Raw genomic sequence first — 20,979 nt, forward strand, 5'->3', positions numbered from 1 at the left:
AGAAAAATATTACAAAGAGAGCTGGTTATGGTTGAACTATCAAGTAAATATCACATTTCAATAGATTGGAAAGTTGAACAAAAAAATTGATGTTACTAATAAGTTACCTTTGAATGTATTTGAGAAATCCAAATTACATGCAGACAGAAGAAAATTGGTTACAAAAACCATTGTATTACTCTGCACTAGAATTTTTGCTATGTTTTAAACATTTCTAATCATGCAACAATAAATATCAAAATAAATTTTATAGCTGATAGAAGCTCAACAGGATTTAACATATTATACAACTCAAATCACAGCTGCATAATATATCTAATTCACCCAAACTTATCCATTATGAAACTGAAATGTACACTATTCCCTTAAAACCCCTCTTCAGGCACCATTCCCAATAAATTACCTTACCTATAAACATTTCCATTTAACCTTTAAATCAGATTTGATGGGTAAAGAATCTACAGGATAATCTTCATTATTATTTCAGAACAGATACTAAGTATAGCCATATGATCCATCTTCGGTTACAATCCTTTCAAAGGTACCTGAACTGCTGCAATTGTCTATGAAAATTCAAGGCTAAGAAACTGAGAAAAACGGTGGTCAAGAATTTGATATAGGTAGTTGTGTAAACTATAATAACACTAATAACCTATGTGTTCACACTGTAGAAGAAGGATTTCCTAGCTAAGGAAGCTGTATGACTACTGCTTTCTGGTGTAAAATGGTTAGGTGATCTCAAATATTTACCTAATTGGCGAATAACAAGCTTACAGTTGAGCCTTTTAAAAAATCTTCAAATCTACAGAAATATTAACAGAAATAAAATTTTGGAAGGTAAAAGCACAGACACATACAGAATTCCTCTTATAACAGCGCATCCAAAATTACAACAATTTGAAATCAAATACAACAGGAAATGTTGTTTAAATCATCACCCAAATTCATAAATGGCAAAATACTGTCTCAAAATATACTGAATTCACATATGTAGATGTTACCATAATGAACTAATGCCAGACAGAAATAAATTCAGGTTCCCAATTAGGTTGAAACAAATTTTAGAGCTATTGTTACAAAGAAATAAACATATATGATAAAGGCACAGCAGCATCTAAAAAAAATTTGATACATTTATTACAAAATACAAACTTCCTTAACCATTAACAACACAACAGGGTAGAATTTTCTTAGAAACTTTTTTTATAAAGGCTTGATTGAATATGCCAGGAAAATGTTATTTTTCCATCAAGATGAATTTATGCAAATTGGATTGAGGTCAGTTTTACACCTGGAATTAACAACCCCTAGCAGAAGTATCAGCTGCTAATAATGCTTATTTATATTATATTTAACTTAGCTGGATATTAAACTACGCAACTGTTGGTGCCAATCTGCTTATAAAGGCAATGCTCTGGAGACAAAGTCTTCTCACCAACAGTGGGCAAGCAGGTTTCATTATTATATGTTCAACAATAATCCTCAATTCATTAAACAAGGTCCTGCAAGATAAAATAGTTTTCTTTCAGAAACACAAGAAAAAAAGCAACAGAATGCAAAGCAAATGCTGAAGGAATTTCCCACAGACATTAAAGAATCTGAAGTAAAAGAAATAACTAGAATGAACTGCCAACAGTTTTCCCTGGAAAACACAAAATAAAATTCTCACATCAACACTTGTCTTTTTGGGGAGAAAAGTTCATTTAACAAAAGCATTCAATAAATGGCTATCTCTGAAGGGCTGAGGTTAGGGATGATTTTTAGTTTTATAGTAGAATCACATCATCTTCACATTTAACTCAGGCAAATTCAACTAGTTCTAAAAAAAAGAGGGCAAGAAAGTGAAAATTATATAAGATGGCAATCCCACACACTTTTTCCTTAAATGAACATACTGCCTCTTAGAGCTTTCATTTGTAAAATAGGAGTATGTACTTCACAGAGTAATAGTGAAGTTTAAATGAGAAAACACAGAAGATGCTCAATGGATGTTACTTTCCAGTTGGATCATTCCACTGATCAAACTGACACTTGTCTGCCTTCAGACTAAAGCCCTCCAGAATCTGGTTTCGTTCAAATTTTCGGCTTCTTCTCCTGTTCCTCTCTGCCATGACTCCCATGTTTCAGTTATGTTGTATGTTTGTGCCCAAAATAGATCATAGACTTTGCCTTTGCCTTAACTGTGCTGGTTGCCTACAAAGTACTTGGTGACATACTGTACACATCACACATATATTGTACAAGCTAGTAGACACAATATCATATATACTGTAACTGATAAGTAATTTGAAGGAGCAGCAAGGGTAATTTTTGACTATTCACAGTTTTCACCTATGAGCTGACTCATCCTGTATAAGACAACTCTTGCTCTATCTTTCTGTATCCTCTGTGTTATTTCTATGGTTAGGAAAAAGAAGTCATCTAGTGTTTCAAAAAAATAAAAAGGATGTAATATGAGTTCATGCAAAGACAGGAAAAAAAATTGGAAATACTCATACTTATCCAAAAGCCTGCCCCTTCTTGTATGTCCTCTCGTCATCACTGCCCACTACTCCCAACTCTCTTAGGTTCCCAGGCTTGAAACCTGGAGATCTTCTTTGTCTCCCTCTTCTTCCCCAGACCCTACCTTCCTACCCTCCTAAATATCTTTCACATTTATCTCCTTTTCATTTACCAGGGAATTAGTTCAGGCTCTGGACTACTCTAACAGCCCCCAAACTGGTCTATCTTTTTCTCCTCTTGTGAACCTGTAATCCATCTTCTGGAATGATATTTCTAAATCAGAGTTTATCATGTTCTTAACCCCTCCACATTTGAAATTTCAAGTGCTCTTCCTACTTCGAAATAAAATTCAAACTTTCACGATCTACTCCACCTACCTTTCTTGGCACAGATCTTTATTATTTTCCTATATATTTCTCCTCAGCTCAAGCAACATGTAGTACTGCTATGCCAAGCACTTTCAGGCACCCATTTGCCAGCAGTAATACTTCAAAAGACTTGACTTATATTATCACCTCCTCCATGAATTTTCATCCATCTCCCTCTGTTCTCCGTACTTTCACAGCAGCACCTTCATCATCATATTGCCATATATAGCTGTCTAATTCACTTAGCTTTAAATTACTAGAAAGCGGATATTTCAATAGTACAAAAATGAGTTATCACTAACACACAATCCTGTCTTCTGAATAAATGAATCTAATGAATAAAGCTAGAAGGTACAGGAAAAATACTCTAGTCAAATCAGTCCCCTCAGGCTACAGATGTGGCTGAAAGAGGCTGGCCCAAAGTCACATGGCTACTTCCTTTCTTGGTTCTATCCCTGACACAATCTAAATGAAGCCACAGAGTTACTTGGGACAGGCACTGACAACAGAACTTTCAGTGATGACCAAAATGCCACCAGCCACAAATGGTTTTTGAGCACCTGAAATGTGGTTAGTATAATTCAAGAACTGAGTTTTGAATTCCATAAATTTTTATTTAAACGGTCAAACATGGCCAATGGCTATTGTATTAGCACAGCTCTGGACAGTCTACACTAGACATCTGCAAGTAGTGATACCACTAACTTGAGAATAAATATCATGATAGTTAAAAATTGTACCAACTGGCCATAGAGACAGTCTCAAAACCCTTAACAAAGTGTAGTGTGAAACTGCGGTTTTACAGCACATATATCGATATCTATAAGCGCAAATATTTTCCATTACCTTTCCACTGTTTTGTTTAAAATGTGTGCTTATGTGCGATGTCTGTTACCTTGATCCACTGCTATCCTTTCTTTTTTATTTCACTGGACACTTCTCAATAAATATTTGTTCTGATCTTATTTAAGAGGATGTGGGAAACTGTGAGTAGAGAAGAGGCATAAGAAGCAGAGAAACAAAACAAATCTGTTGATAAAAACAGACAGCAGGGAACCAGAAAATGTCTGAAGTGAACACACGCACCAGGAAGAAAAAGGGCGAACACTCATGGAACCAAGTAAAATGGAAGGTTTATTTGTGACAGGGACTCATTAAGAACCTATGACTAAAGTAAATAAACTTTATTTTGGGAAATATTGTGAGGATATTGCCTAAGAAAGCATAAAAACTCTCAAAGGAGAAGAATCAGAATAACAGAAAAAGGAAAATAAGCTATTAAGAACCTAATAGAATCTAAGCAGTTTTTAAACATTACTTTATTTCTCCCCAAGTTTTCTCCTCTACCAATGAACAAATTAAAATGTAAATAACTTGTCTAAAGTCACACACCTGGCAAATGATGGACCACAGCTCAAATTTAGTTCTTTTTACTTTGCATGCAAAAATACAATAGAGATCATGCTATTGTACTCACTGGATTTCTGGCTTAATTCTGCTACATGCTTAATTTATTTTAAACTTGAAAACAAAAACTATGTTAACAATGTTATCTGAACAACACATTTAAGATGCTATTAAAAACAGCTACTCCTTTTAGTTTTACTCTAACTTTTGAGATAAACATGCATAATTTACTGTAAAATAATTTAAGCCTCCATTCCTGAATGCTGGAGTAAGTCACTAAAATAATTTTCTTCTTTAGTTTTCCATTCCAAACTGTTCTGCACAAGGCTACCTGAGAAGATTATGATGATCACATCAAAACCATCATCCCCATCTTCTAAAAGATAATTTCCATACTTCCTACTGTGACACTCAGGAAATTTTTATGATATGACTCCAAGATACCATTTTATTTGTTGCTCCAATCATCCACCATTCAAAATCTCCATTAATAGTCAAACAGGTCTACTCATGCCCTTTAGACATGGCTGTACCTTCTCACGTCTCAACTTATACTCCTACTGTCATCTTACCTAAAATGTTCACCCATTCTCACCATCTATTCAAAGGCTTTATTCCTTCCAAACAAATTAAAGTCTCTATCTTGTGAAACTCCCCTGGACTCTTCTATATTCTGGCTCAATGATTTCTCCCTCCTGTGGACTACAGTACTGATATGGTAAGTAAACATACGACAATTAATCATAAATTGAGTTATGAATACTACATCCTGTACTATTGCTTCCCTCTTTTATTATCTGACATGTGTTTTGTTTCTTCAACTAGGAAAATTCCTTAAGAGTGGGACTTATGTCTTACACATCTTTAAATTCCTTACGCTTCAGTACTCTTTTAGAGGTGGTCAAGATAACTCCAGTCTCAGTTTTTGAAAAGAAATACAACCAACCACCTTCTCACCAACCCTAGATAGTTCTAAGGCCTTGAACTTAAATGTACAAAAAAAGTGCTTGCTCCTAAATTCTAACATAAAAGCTAAATAATATAAAAGTCACAGGTTTTAACTAACCACCAGCTTACCGACAATATGGATTTCTTCGAGAGGAGTATCGGAGAGTAAGAAATCTGTAGTATATAAAAGGCTGGAGCAAACTCCCTTGACCACTAAAATAAACAAATACAAAAGTAATAAATATACATTATCAATTCATACACATACTCTCAAAACTTAAAGGCAATTTAACTGGAGAATGTGTCTTTACTCATCAAATGATCACAGTACTACCGATCATATTTAAATCCAAGTTATTCTTAAAAAGGAAATACAAAATGTATATATGATCAATAGAGTAAAATGTTACTGTTTAAATTTATATAAACATGTATTCATGCATGTTTTACTTTTTAATTTTTAAAAGCTATTAAATAAACCAGAAATTTATATAAATGCTCTATATAAATGCTTCCATAATTACTAATAATTGATAATCAAGTTTTAAAACTTTGTAATGTATTAAAATGTAAAAAGTCATTCCTTTTATATACACAACAATAAAAAAACACTAATAAAAATCACACAGGCTCACTTATAAATTTACATACCCTATTCTAATTATTTTCCTTAGTTAAAAAGCACAATTAGAGTACTTCAAGAGTCATATATATGTCTATGAAATTTTAAGCCTGGAATTCTTTCCTAGTAAAAGCTACCTATATTAAGATATTTACTCAAATAACTACAAATAAAATACAGCAACAACACAGACACGTAGCAGAGCTAAGTAAATTATACTATGCTAATTAGATGGCTTTAGTATGCAAGTATTTAAAATCCTGATTCTGAAAGCTATACAAGTTTGAAGAAAGCAGACTATAGGACTATATATATGGCTATATGTTTTTGTGAGGAAGTACATTATGATGCAAAATGTTTGGTTCTTCGGTTAATTTTTTAGCCTCTTCTTCTAAATTGCGTGATATTATTACCTTCACAGTAAAAGTAGTTCACACAATTACAAATGTATCATTAATTTTCCCCAAAAAATCCTGTGATCAATCTTTAACTTTTAAAATTGAAGAAATAAATAATATACATACTATAGAAGAAAAGATAGGAAAGAATATTCAATGAACAAACAAATTTTCTATCATCCAAGTTTACAGCAGCATCTCTATCCCTCAAGAAATTATATACAACAAGCATATCTAATAACTGACACTGATACAGTGCTCACTTTATAACTCACTGAATCCATTTTAACAACTTTAGGAAGGAAGTGGTATTATCACTGCCACTTTATTTTTTAAGATTTTATTTATTTATTTTTAGAGAGAGAAGGGAGAGAGAAGTAAGAGAAACATCGATGTGCAAGAAAAACATCGATCAGCTGCCTCTCACTAGGCCCTAACCGGGACTGAACCTGCAACCCAGGCAGGTACCCTTACCAGGAATTGAACAGGTTACCTTTTGGTCTGTGGGATGACACCCAACCCACAGTTATACCAGTCAGGGTTCATTCCCATTTTAAAGATGAAGAAACTAAGGCAGGAAGAAATATATATATGCCCTCAAACACATAAACACTCCCCAAAATATAAATGTGGAACACCATACAGTTCTTAACAAACTTTTAAAATTTATTATATCTTGGAGATCATCCCCTATAACAACACATCAATTTTACCTCATTCTTTTTACAGCTTCAGGTATTCTATCTTACACATGTACTATTACAGAACAAGCTGATGAATAAATAAAGCTATGATGGTCATTCTTTTGTCTCTGAACATGTGTGCATGTATGTGTATGGTAAACTCTTATTTTATGTTCATTCAAAAACTCGTACAAAGCTTTAAGCATTACTACTACAAATTTAACTTAATAAAGCCTTTTAATATTAGGTACTGCTTCTACCAAGGTTTCACTTAAAAAATAATAATTTGCCCTGGCTGGTGTAGCTCGGTAGATTGAGCACCAGCCTGTGAGCCAAAGGGCCACCAGTTTGATTCCCAGTCAGGGCACATGCCTGGGTTGCGGGCCAGGTCCACAGCTGGGGGCACGTGAGAGGCAACTACACATTGATGTGTCTCTCCCTCTCTTTCTTTCTCCCTTTCTCTCTAAAAAGAAAATCTTAAAAAAATAATTTTTTTAATGGTTTTTAATTTTATAGTTTGCATTATATCCAAGTGACATACTTAACATCATTAATACCTTTTCCTATTAGGGGTTAAATAAAACTTTATAACTTTATTTTAATTTTTTAGAATAACAAAGTGATTTCTCTATTTTCATATTTCTGGTAAATTCTCATCACCTTTACAGTCATCTTGAAAGGTTAAAATCACTTTGTACATAAGCAGTAGTTAAATAAAAGATTAAGTAGCACAACTGAGTTAATGTACCAGTACGTCAAAACATTTCACTCCAAAAAAAATTAACTGCAGTTTCCAAAATGAAGTGTTTGTTTAAGGGCGCATGACATCTCAGCATTTCATTATATTAAGCTGATTTAAGAGAATAAATTATCTTGCTTGTTAAACAGAATTATCAGATGTAGGTATTAATTATCTTCATACAAAGTAGTTTTGGTATCTACATTTTAACTCTCATCCAGTTACATGAAGCAAATCACAGAACTTGGTGACCCAAGACCAAGAAGTGAACCAAGAAAAATAAGAAAGAGGGCAAAAAAACACCTTTACTAAAAGTGTTTATTAAGTGCCTCATCAGAATCACAAAAGAAAGATGAACTAACTCTTAGGGCAAAAGTTTGAGAGTAGAATACAGACAAATACAGCTGCTCAAATCTTACATTCCACATGAGTTGGAAGGATTTTAGGAAATTAATTATTTCAACTACTACTAGTATTTTAAATGTGGAAAATCAAGGCTCAGAAGGTTAAGTTAATGGTCAAATCAACTAGAATCCAGGTCCCTAACACCCAAGAGTAAGTCTTTCCCATTATACCATTCCAGACTTTATTTAGGTTATATTATCTAGCTAGGACCTCACAACTTAAGCAATATCTGGTGATGCTGGATTTTTCAGAGGAAAACATTACTTAAAAGAATGGAACAGATACTTCTATGAAGAAATCTATAAAACTCTTACTAGTTTGAAAAGAGATTGCTAAAGAAAGTAGTAACTGTCAGGTATTTTCCTCAGGCAATAAATATTAAGATATTTCATAAACAAAAATGTTATAAGATTATGGAAATTAGTAAGATTATGGAATACAGATAGAATAAACACTTTAAATAACAATCTCTCAGTGGTCTATTAAATATAATAGACTCAGCAAAATCAATTCAGGTATCGATGTTAAGAGAAAACACTGACACAAAGTATTTTGAAATGAATGTCCATCAACAAGGGAATGTGAAATAAAATGTAGCATACTAACACGATAGAACACTACAGCCACTAAATTAAACAAATAAGAACTCTGTATGTCAACATAAATAAGTCACAAAAACAAGACTATAATAGAGCAGAAAAAACAAGATGCAGACAATGCATTACAACTTTTGATATACAATAAAAACAAAACCCCACACCCATAATATATATTTTCTATTTGCATAAACATTTTTTAAAAAAGATTTTATTTTTAGAGAACGAGAAAAGGAGAAAGAGAGGGAGAGAAACATCTGTGTGAGAGAAAAACATTGATCAGTTGCTTCTCATATGTGCCCCGACTGGGAACTAACATACATTCCAGGCACGTACACTGACTGGGGATCGAACTGGCGACCTTTCACTTTGTTGGACAACGCCCAACCAACTAAGCCACACCAGTCAGAGCTGCAAAACCATTTTTAAAGGACGACATACATGTACACATTATCAAACTCCTTACCCTCTAGGTAGGGGAGGATAGCATTACTACTGGGATTCACAGTCAAATGGTATTTTAGCTTTTATTTGTAGTGTCTGAATACTTGTGAAACTAAAAATTGAAAAAAGCAATAATCCAGGCAGAAATGTAGTTTTAAAACTTAAATGTAAGAAACAACAAGTGCTGGCGAGAATGTAGAGAAACGGGAACCCTACTGCACTGTTGCTGGGAATGCAGACTGGTGCAGCCACTATGGTGAACAGTATGGAATTACCGCAAAAAGCTAAAAATGGAACTGCCTTTTGAACCAGCGATTCCACTGCTGGGATTATACCCAAAGAATCCTGAAACCCCAATTCAAAGGAACTTATGCACCCCTATGTTCATAGAAGCGCTGTTTACAATAGCCAAGTGCTGGAAACAGCCTAAGTGCCCATCTGTAGATGAGTGGATCAAAAAACTGTGGTACATTTACACAATGGAATACTATGCAGCAGAAAGAAAGAAGGAACTCCTGCCATTTGTGACAACATGGATAGAACTAGAGAGAATTACACTTAGTGAAATAAGCCAGGCAATGAAAGAAAAATACCATATGATATCACCTAATACAGGAGACTAAGGAACAACACAAACAAATGAACAAAATTCAACAAGGAACAGAATAACAGTTATCAGGGCAGAGGAGGGAGGGAGAAAGAGAAGGGGGAGATGTAGGGGAAGGGTTTAGTCAAAGAACATGTATAAGTGACCCATGGACATGGACAATGGGGTGAGGAATGACTGTGGGAGAGGGGGTGGGCTGGGGAGTGGAGCAATGGGGGGAAAATAGGACAACTGTAATGGAAAAACAATAAAAAATAAATAAGAAAAAAAACCTTAAATGCAAGAATATTAATGGAGTGGTTGATACTCTACTTTTCTAATATTCTCATTTGTAAAAATACTTTCTAGATTCATGCGTTAAGTTCTTTTTTGCATTACTCCTATAATTAAGATACAAAAATGGAGGTGGTAATAGGCAATAATTAATACCAGTCTATAATTTTTTTAGATTTTTCTCTGGTATAAGAAAAAACCATCTCGATAATAGAAGAATGGACTAACCTAGACTTCCCCAGATTCTTTCAAAGGTAGTTATTCTGAAATTAAATTTCTAAATGTTAAATGATAAATCACAAAAAATGAAAATAAGTCATGTACCTAGGTTTAATGTGTCAGGTTCTCCACTATAAAGTGAAAAGAATTGCTATGCTCCATCTAGCTCTACACATCAGTACTTACTTCAACAGATTTAAGCAGTATAAAATTTGATTTAACATATTTATATATATTATATACTTACCATATGATATATATTTATTATGTATTTAATATATATTTGTTATGTTCACTTGAGTTAATATATTTATTATATTTATCAGCCTCCCAAAGTAAATGTATTTTTATTCTTACCTAAAAAGCATAAAAACTGTAGCAGGCATCAAGAGTATTTCATTACAAGCAATGAATTTCAGAATATTCTGTTGATTAGCGCTCAATTTATCCAAGAGGGACCTCAGCAGAGGTATACTATTTGAACCTTTTGCCTAAAACATAAGAAAACAAATGTTAAAATAACAAAGCACTTCTGATCACTCAATTATTTTCTTTCTTTTGATAAACAGTATATTCAACAGGCCATACAACCAAAAGACAATTATTTGGAAACGATGATATAAAGTACAGAAACTATTTAAGGACATAAGTGAGTGTGTTTTCCTCCATGATCATACTTTGTGTACTGGAAGATTTAAAAAGAAAAACTTTAATACAAATCCTTTTCAGTCTTAGAGGCTTCATTTTTCTAAGATTAGATTATTTCACAAACATGGTAGTTATTTCTCTCTGACCATAACGAAATCTGACTACCCAGTAATACAGTTAAAGTATCTGTGACTCCTTAGCTAACCACAGGTAGAAATTACCAAGTCCAATTAATTACTCCTGGGACCAAAGAACTACAGAGATAAAGAAAAAGGCCAACACAAGGCAAATTTGGATACTTAAATTCAAATTTCAGTGAATATGCAGTTAAGCTAACTGGCACACTTAAGTTAGGTTTAATGTTCCAACCCAGGAATGAGAAATTTTAGGAAAGTAGCAGTTCTGAACATCAGAGTAAAAGAAATTCAGTATACTCTACTTATCTCACATATTAAAGATTGACAGAACAAACGTAAGATTTGATTCATTTCAATAATGAAGAAATCTATTTCAAATTTCAGAAAAATTGCTGGGGCAACTGGGGGGGGTGAGTAATTTTAAGTCAAATTTGTTATCTATAAAATGTACTATTTTGTGAAATGTAAATAAAATATTCCAAACTTAAAACTTTCAAATCACTAAATAATTTAGGACAAGTGTGTAAGGATTAGAGAAACTTCTGTGACAAAAGCCAAAATGTCTCAGAGTTCAAATTCATGTCAACTGGCTGTAATCTGGGAGTTAAAAAAACAGAAACAAAACAAAACAAACAACAAAAAAAGCTAGCATAGTTTAACTTACATCAAGGACCTTTTTTGTATATGTGGCAGCATGAAGCAAAGAGAATAACAAGACTGGGAAAATACTCACTGAAGAAAACAATTAAGGAAAACATTCAAAATTCATCAACAACTTTGCAAACAAGCCACGTATTATGTCCAAATATACAGATCTGAAATGGCATCTGCTAAATGAGTTCAGTGATAATTTTTTTCCAGTGTTGCAAGACTAAATGTCAAATTTGTCTATAATGTCAAAACAGGTGCTCAAAAAACTTCAGTTTCCTCCCGTTCTCTTTTAAGAATTATTATCTAAAATAGGTGATATTTAGTCTCAAAGATACATTTTACTGTGCTTCCATTATGTATAATTGTATCATAAATATTCAAGAACTCTTTTAAGAGCAGCACTTCTCAAAGAACAAAACACTTTCTTTCTGAGGGATGATCCACAAGAGGAAAATAACAATTAAAAGAATTAAGTTTAGGAAATACTAGAAGTCTTTAGTCTCCCACTGTACCTTAGCATATCAAAGGTCCTACAGCATAAAATCCTATTTAACAGTTCACCTAGTGCTTCCCCAACCTACTATACAGCCCTGCCCATCTCCATCCCTCCCTTCTATCATTTTTTCTTTGTAGAATGCGTATTATCACCCCACAACACTACTGAAATATGTAAACATACAAATTCCAAATGAGTGATTTCATTCTCACTGGCTCTAGAGATTATCCACGTGACCTTATTTTCTACTCTATCCATAGCAATAGGCAATTTCATTGTCAAAAAGGTACCAAAGGATACTTGTAACAGGGTAGGAGTTGACAAAGATGAGTGAATACAGCAGGTAGTGGCAGCTGTCCTCTAACAAAGCTTGGGCCAGGAATGCTCTGCTTAACTGGAAATGCGGTAATCTTTGATGCAGCCTCAGAGCACTGGTGAGAGCATTTGCCAGCAAAGCACGCTGGTAAAAGCTTGCTGCTTCGTGCAACCTGCAAATTACCAGAGAGGTTATCGCGAGACGCAAACAACTACCATGCCTCTTCCTCCTTTGTGAATTGCATCATAATTGCACAACACTTAAATCAATTCCTTAATTATAAATAGAAAACATTACTAGAATCTATTGTACCTTCTTAGAAGCATCACTTCGTATATAGTCACAACTGAATTCTATAAAGCAGTCATTCTTAAGTTCAAAACTCAAACATTCAAAAAATATGAACTCATTTCCACATATGCATGTTCTCTCAGATTTTCAATGTGATGTTAGTTTCCACAAAGCACATAATATAAAATATTCCTCCAGTTAGTAACATTGTTATTAGTGCCTTAAAGACAAGACTTGTGTTTAATCCCACGTAGTTTAATAAGTCTTGAACCTCAAAGATATTCCATAAGACCTGACTGAACAACTGCATATCAAAGGCAGCAATATAGAATACATACCCAAGAAGAGGCAGAACGAACAAAGCAGAGCAGTAGACTGTGAACAAGCGAGAAAGCCACATGGCTGTGTCCAGTTTATTGGTCATCATGAATTGCTGAATTTAAAAAGGAAAATACTGTAGTAAATGAAGGCTGCAAATTATATTTTTAAGGATGAAGATTACATAGTTTTATTCCTACTCAAAATGTTTTAATGATTCTGTAACAATACAATTTTTTGTTTTTGTTTTAAGATTAAATGAAAACTCTTAAAGCAATTGTTTCACCCAACAAGTCCCAAACACCTCTTAAGAGTTTTGATATGAAAAGCACAGAAAGTACTTAAACAAAAAATACCAAAAAGACTAATTAGGGAAAAAAACCTGACCAGAAGTTTAACTACAGTTGTCTGTATTCCTTCTACACTTATAATAATGACTTCATCTATTTTTTAGAAAGTTATTAAGAACCAACTGCTCTCAATTGGACTATAATGCCTATTCTTAGAAAAATCTCAAATTCAAGTATGTCTCAGATCTGAATAAAAAGGTATTATACAAGGCCACTTTGGAGTAAATAAACCTTACAAAGGAGAACTGTAAAACCATGCTAACAGCCTCTCACCACTGAATCCAGCTTATGGATGACTTGCCTACGCACACACAGGGCCTGAGGTACTCTAGGTGCTCAAAACGTGGCTGTCAGGTATTACATGGCATCTGCCTCTGATTTTATGACTTTCTCATCCCCTGGGAGCTCCCCTGCAAGTCTTTTCCTGGTTTCAGTGGCCCTAGATTCAACTTCCATACCACTTTCTTCTCCAGTTTTTCCCATTCTCTGGTTCTTTGCTGCTTTTTTGCCAATAGATGTGGCCATCTCTACTAGTGCAATAACTTAAAATCTGTTCCACGTTCAAAATCACCTTCAAATTCTAAAGTGGTTTTTATATTTTTTGATAAGACCTACATAAATAAGTTTTACATCAAGATCTAACACTAACAGCCCCGGATGGTGTGGTTCAGTGGACTTGAGCGCCTGCCTGAGAACAGAAAGGTTGCTGTATTGATTCACGGTCAGGGCACATGCCAGGGTTGCAGGCCAGGTCCCCTGTTGGGGGAGGCAACTGATAAATGTTTCTCTCACACATCCATGTTTCTCTCCGTTTTTCCCTCCCTTCCCCTCTCTCTAAAATAAAATAAACTTTAAAAAGATCTAACACAAACATATGTGGATATATAAGCAAAAGTTTCACAAAAATATATTTATCTATACTACGTGATAAGATTTTGGCATTTTGTATTCTAGCTATTTTTTTTTAAAGATTTTATTTATTTATTTTTAGATAAAGGGGAGGGAGAAAGGAGAGAAACATCAATATGAGAAGGAAACATCAATTGTTGCCTCCTGCATGAGCCCTGACAGGGGACAGAATCCACAACCCAGGCATGTGCCCTGACCAGGAATTGAACCAGAGACCTCTCGGTCTGCAAGACAAAGCTCAACCAACTGACCCACACCAGTCAGAGCTAGAACATTTTCTTTAAAACCTATTTGTTCAGGGTGTTTACTTTGTGATTAAATCATTGAGCTGTGCATTCCATTTTGTACATTTTTATGTATATTTTATTACACAATAAGAAATTACTTAAAAAGGTGCATTGGTTTCAATTTTAAAGCATGAACTGCCCAATCCAGTTAAGAGTGTCCAGGGGAAAAAAAAAATCAATGAATCTTTGGGTGAAAAACTATTCACAGTCTCAAAGTACCACATCAGATTATTTTTAAATAACGAAGGCAAAAAAGGTATCTTTACAATGGAGAATCCGGCAGATACCACCTTAACCAGATAATCAAATTTAGTACCTCTGATGATGGAGTAAATCAACATAAAATGCTTCCTAATATATATAATGCACTGAAAAGGACAGAATATCACTTATGTAATATTCCTGCTAAAATGTTTAACCTGAATCTAGTCAACAAGAGGGTAAAAATAAAATCAGGCAACTCCAATTTGAGAAGTATTCTGGAGAACAACAGGTCTGAGCTCTTGAAAGACAATAATGGGAGAAGGAAGTCATGGGACCTGTTCTAGATTTAAAAAGGCTAAAGGCCAGTAAAGGTAATGCATACTTTCTGATTGAATCTTGGATGAGGACAAAGCAGCTTTAAAGGACAACTGAGGAAATTTGAATATGGATTGAATATTAGGTTTCAACATGTATCAACATTAAATCTCCCAAATTTAACTCCAAAAACTGCAGTGATGACTGTATTGTATTTATGGGTTACCAATCATGACAGATGCAACTAACTCTCAAAAAGTTCTGCAAATTAAATGAAAAATCAAGTGTATAAATAGAGATGCCGAAAATGTTTTAAAAAAAAAAAGTGACGCTCAATTCACAGACTCATATAGTATTTAAAATTAGAGGGCAATATAATGCTTTAGGTACAAATAACTAGTAAAGTAGTAGGTCCGCATCTTAGGGATAAAAAATTTACAGAAGCATAATATTTCCCTTTGTAAAGAATGACGAAAGGAAAGAAAGAAAAAGATCACTCTCCTCCCTTGGCGCAGTTTCTATGTAACAGCATAAAATGGGCAGAAACGTTCTCCTGCCGGCACGCGTGTACGGAATGAGGGAGTGCCGCGGCACAATCTCAGGTGGCACCTTTACCCTTGGGACCTAGGAATGAGGATAGAGACCGAGGGGTGGAAGAGGCAAGGCCCGAGTTCCACAGCACACAGGTGTGGGCCACCTGCTCCCGGCCGGCCCGCCCACGGCCCTGACGTCGCTTCCGAAAAGGAAAAGTTGTAGCTGTCGCTAAATCTTCGATCAAGGTCCCCCCCTCCCCCGACGCCCAGCCCCACCCCACCCCGCCCAACTCACTATTTCCAGTCCTGAAAGCAATGAGCTTCTGGAGTGCCTCAGACCCTAGCTGCAACACCGCCTGCTCCTTACAAACTTGCAAATCGAGCCAGCCCACCCTGCCCGCTCACTTACCACTGCGCCCGCCCCTTGGGGGCCATTCGAGGTCGTATCCGCCATGGGGGACACACACGCGCGCGCGCGTTTGGGACGCTTCAATGGGGAAGAGAAAAGAAAGAAATGTCAGCGCAGGGGCCACAGCTCCGGTAACCGGCTTTCCTACCCCGAGCCGCAAGCTCGGAGCGCCCTGCGGGAACGCCAGCCCTCTACGGAGGAAGATTCTCCCCAGCACCAGTGCAGCGGACCGCCCCCGCGGACACCAGCACTGCCCGGTAAGTACCTGTTTGGCACCGCCAAGAGCAAAACTGGGTTTCTAGAAAGACCTGAGCGAAGGCGGAGCTACGAAACAAGGCCCAACGGGGTTGCTCTAAAGCCGGCGCCGGGTTATTGCCGGAATCGGAAGTGCTCCTTTCACTTCCGTGGGGAAGGGGCGGTGATGAAGCGTGAAACCTGGAGCGGTGCCCCGGGGCGCAACGGGAAATGTAGTTCTCGTTTCAATCACAAGTTAAAAAGCGAAGCCGGCGAAGCTACTTTATTCTCACTCCTAGCTCACAAAGGGTCTCTTCTGCCATGTCCAGACCACGAGATCTCTCTACTCCTTAATGTGGCAGGCTCAGGAAGGTCTTCTTTGCTGTTTTCCTCCTGGGGTTCATTAAGCTCTATGCTTCTCCGTACTTGTGAAATTAATTCTTTCAACAAGGACTTAAGGAGGCCTGCTATGTGACAGGAGCCAGGCTTCGCATGGAGGATAAAACTATGAATATAACACAGACTGCGGGAGGGACGGGCAATTAAACCAAAATCACAGCACAGTGCTTTAGTATCACAGAGGCCAAGTTCATTACAGGGAGCAAATAGTGGGGACCTAAATCAGAGGGATCTGGGAAAGGTAATTCTGGCCCTAAGTTTTGAAGGGCAAGGAGATGTTGACTAAGTGGAGCGGGGATTCCAGATAGCACCAGAAAGTGCATGAAACAACAAGACAGAGTCAGGTGTGTAGTTCAGTGTGGCCAGAATGGAGGTGCCCGTGAGGGAGACTGTGAAAGATTTGAGCTAGAGAATCAGGCAGGTGTGCTCGAGAGACGGTCCGAACTTAACCCTGCAATCCAGGTAACCAGGGTACAATTTCAAACGGAAGTGTGACATTGTGAGATTTAGATCATTCTGGTAACCGGATAGAAGGTGATCAAAAGGGCAAACTAAAAGCCAGGAGACTAATGGGGGAGCGTGTGGGGTGGGGAGCGGGGCGGGACGGCATTGCAAATGTATAGAATATAAAAGTGATAAGATTCTAAACAGAGGCAATGTTCTGGGGGAAGAGAAGAGGAACGATGAGTTGAGGCCATCCAAGATTTGGTGACTGACTAAGGTATGAGTGTGTTACAGAAACAGGGGAGTCCAAAAATCCCCAGAGTTTGCTGCTGGGGGATGGGGAGAAGTAAGCAGCTTTTCAAATGCTTCCACATGCCTGAGGCTGGTGGCTACTGTCTTTCTTATGCAAATGGCTTTAATGCATCCAAAGCCTCAGGCAGATGGGAGGAGTCTTGAACCAGGGGATGGTATGGAAAGCACACAGAGCCTACGTAAGGGTCTGTGAATGGTCAGAAATGTTTGCAACGCCCACTGCGTCAGATGACGCAGTCAGGGATATATAAGCAGCTGCAGACATTTTAGCGGGGTCTCTCAAGCTCTCGTTCCGGCTCTGGCTCTGGCGCTCTGACTCTCGCTTGTGCTCTCACTCTGGGACTCTCTCAAGCTCTCGTTCGGGCTCTGGCTCTCACTGGCACTCTGGCTCTCACTCTGGCGCTCTGACTCGGGCTCTCACTCGCGCGCTCGCGCTCGCTCTCGCTCTCTTGCTCTCTCGTGTGCTCCCTCCACGTGGCTTGGTGAAGGGGCCTGCTCCATGTGGCTTGGAGAAGGAGTCTCCAGGCTGCTTTAAGAGGCTCTCGCCATGCAGTTCTGAGAAGGAGAGAAGATCCACGTGGTTTGCAGGAAGAAGGCAGTTTGCAAGGAGGCTGAGAATCCAGGCGATCCTGCATTGAGAGCTGGAGGGCACCACAGCACAGAAAGGACCTCCCCAATCAGATTGAATGATTGGCAGCTGCTGGTAAAACTGAACTGTGTTTGGAAAGTAGGGAAACGGTTTCTGTGACTTCCCTAAAACTAGCCTGGTTTGGAAGGGGGGGGAGGCAAGGATATGTGTTTGTGGGTGTTTTAAAGAGCATAAGACTTAATAACAGAAATCCGCAAGTAACTAAATCTATATAACTGTTAAATAAACAATTCTTTTTTCTTTTCACCAAACTCTGGTATTGAGAGTTATAATTTTGGCGGCGGGCAATCGGGCCCCTAACTAAAGAGTCCATGGGTTTGTTTTCAACTGGAGCAGCCCAGGGGTTCTGTAACAAGTGTGCTGGAGAGGGAAAGTTATTGTGTGAGAGCTAGAGAAGAGCTTTAAAGAAGGGGGATTGAGAAAAAAAAATCTGAGGAGCACGGGGAGACAAAGCTGACTAGAGATATACAGGAAAGCTGGTACCCCACTTGAAAAACATGGACCTATATAATATCCTGGCTCTCTTAGATATGTGGTTTTCTGCCAATATCCACGGGCACCCAGGTGTCAGTTAGCTGTAGCTGACAAGTCAAATGGTGCCCTCTTGAAGCCACGTTAACCTCTGTGTTTGTAAGACCACTGACCAATCTCTAGCCTGGATTACCTATCTGCCTAGCTGAGGTAAAATACTACCTCCTCTGCACTTCTCACTATCATCTACTTCCTAGTTTTAGAGCAGTTACCATTCTATGACACTCCTTGTTATTATTTCTATACCTACCAGGAGTGAGTGTGTGTGTGTGTCAATGCTTGGGCTGCCATAACACAATACCACAGACTGGGTGACTTAAACAACAAGGATTTTTTTCTCACAATTCTGGAGCCTAGGAAGTCCAAGATCAAAGTGCCAGCAGGTAGGTCTCATTCTGAAGCCTCTTCTCTTGACTTAGGTGGCTACCTTTTCATTGTGAATACATGGCCTTTCCTAGGTGGGTGTCTGTGTGAGAAAGGGGTTGGGGGAGAAAGAGATATTTCTTCCTTTTTTAATAAGACCACTCATTCTTATCAGACTAGGGCCCCACCCTTATGATGACCCTTTATTACTACTGAAAGACTACAGTATTCCCTCACTTATCGAGGGTATTATGTTCTAGACCACCACCCCCCCGCGATAGGTGAAAATCCACGAAGTAGGAACCTTACATTTATTTTAGTCTTTATATATATATTAAGGCTTTATAAACCCTTCTCACACTTATAAACCGTTCCTAGTCCCTTATTAACCTTGCCCAAACTTTTATAAACACTACTTATGTTCTTAAACACATTCTACACTCTTAAATCTACGTAACTTTAACAACATACATATACAGTACCACAAAATCCCGCGATATTTTGAAAAATTCACGATAAATAATTAAATATATTTTTAAAAATCCCGTGATACAGTGAAGCCGCAATAAGAGAACCGCGATATAGAGAGGGACTACTGTACATCCAAACATAGTCACATTAGAGATTAGAGCTTCAACACATCAATTTTGGAGGGACACAATTCAATCCATAGCAATATATACACACACACACACACATATGTAATATGTTTTACTGATTTAAGGAATATTCTTATTATAAAATATCAAAATATAAAGTGTCCTCTATCGTAAATTCCATATAGCCAATTGATTCTCACACAATACTTTTGATTTTTGCCGACTATTGATTCTGTAGCAACATGTAGTTGCCATTGAAGAACCAGTGTAATTTCATGATTATTGCTTGACATTTTTGTTAAGGAATAAAATGAAAGCGAAACAATCAAGACATATATTGAAAGTTCAGCCCTAACCAGTGTGGCTCAGTTGTTTGAGCATCATCCTGCAAAGCAAAAGGTCACCAGTTCAATCGCAAGTAAGGGCACATGCTTGGGCGCCAGGACCATCCCCAGTTGGGGTGCATATGAGATGTAACCTATCAATGTTTCTCTCTCATATTAATCTTTCTCTCCCTCTCTTTCTCCCTCCTTCTCCCTCTCTCTAAGAATAAATAAATAAAATAAAAAAGAAAGAAGGAAAGTTTACTCTTCCAACATTAATGTGATCAACTTTTTTGTTGGACTGAATACTAGTTTTTGAATACTAGAAAAATATTTACTCAATTTTAAAATGCTCTTCACAGTGTAACACTTGTAGGTTGAATCTGTGCTGTTAACATTCTCTCTATCATTTTTGAGTCTAAACGATCAAAAAGAAACAATAAATCAAGTCCTGGTGTGTAGTGTTTGCTGATATTTCCATGGTGTAAATGCTCTTAGCATAACTTATTTCAATTACTAACATAATGTTACTAAACATGGAGTGGGGAAGAGATGTGCATTGCATATCATTATATATTTCCATTGTGCAGATACAATAGATATAAATAACATCAAGAGCATAAATAATGGTAAGATGTAGTAAAACAATAATTAGGAAGTAATGAGTTTAAAATATTTATTTTTTTAATGTAACTTATTGGAAATTTATACAAATTTTAATAATGTCTGTACATAACAACTAGCTCACAAAATTCTTTTTAAAAAATATGTTTACTGATTTTAGAAAGAGAGGAAGGAAGAAAGAGAGAGAGAAACATTGACTGGTTGCCTCTTATACATACCCTGACTAGGAATCGAATCGCCAGCCTTTCGGTGTACAGGACAATGCTTTAACCAATTGAGCAACATTGGCGAGGGCCTCACAAAATTCTTAAAACTTAATAATCAGCTCTTGCAAGCCAATATGAGCTTACTCCAGCATATTTCTATGTGCCTTTGTGATATTCTCTGGCCTCCCTCTCCTTCCTATAGGTATCAGAATTCTCTTTA

General features: G+C 36.9%; 2 protein-coding genes across 6 annotated transcripts in view; one reads left to right on the plus strand and one right to left on the minus strand.

Moving 5' to 3' along the window:
• Positions 1–16,138, minus strand: TMEM33 (transmembrane protein 33). The gene is made up of 7 exons (XM_090266937.1): positions 16,076–16,138; positions 13,089–13,183; positions 12,444–12,631; positions 11,661–11,728; positions 10,569–10,702; positions 5,355–5,438; positions 1–1,502 (listed from the first exon to the last, which is right to left on the minus strand). Exons 1-7 carry the CDS (start codon positions 16,118–16,120, stop codon positions 1,373–1,375), a joined length of 744 nt encoding a protein of 247 aa, XP_090123063.1. The 5' UTR covers positions 16,121–16,138; the 3' UTR covers positions 1–1,372.
• LOC150020193 (uncharacterized) overlaps positions 15,968–20,979 on the plus strand; it is a 23,538-nt gene continuing 18,526 nt past the window's right edge. For 4 of the 5 annotated variants that reach the window (XR_016509114.1, XM_090266939.1, XM_090266938.1 and 1 more), the window contains exon 1: positions 15,968–16,332. Coding sequence is in view for 3 of the 5 variants with exons in the window: in XM_090266939.1 (XP_090123065.1) it covers positions 16,119–16,332 (214 nt within the window). In the remaining 2 variants the exon portion in view is untranslated. Of the gene's footprint in view, positions 16,333–18,897; positions 19,028–20,979 lie in introns of all 5 variants that reach the window. The other variant, XR_016509115.1, reaches the window with a different exon arrangement.

This window comes from Furipterus horrens, unplaced genomic scaffold (genome assembly GCF_987537825.1).
Source record: "Furipterus horrens unplaced genomic scaffold, mFurHor1.1.pri manual_scaffold_2, whole genome shotgun sequence".
Taxonomy (NCBI): Eukaryota; Metazoa; Chordata; class Mammalia; order Chiroptera; family Furipteridae; genus Furipterus; species Furipterus horrens.

What these genes read in the sequence shown, in the direction of transcription:
- TMEM33 (XM_090266937.1), bottom strand. Translation starts at nt 16,120, where the DNA reads ATGGCGGATACGACCTCGAATGGCCCCCAAGGGGCGGGCGCAGTG. An exon ending in CAACTCCTACCCTGTTACAA is followed by an intron (nt 11,729 to 12,443) that starts GTATCCTTTGGT and finishes TGTTTTCTTCAG; the next exon opens with TGAGTATTTTCCCAGTCTTG. An exon ending in CGAAGAAATCCATATTGTCG is followed by an intron (nt 1,503 to 5,354) that starts GTAAGCTGGTGG and finishes TTTATCTTGCAG; the next exon opens with GACCTTGTTTAATGAATTGA.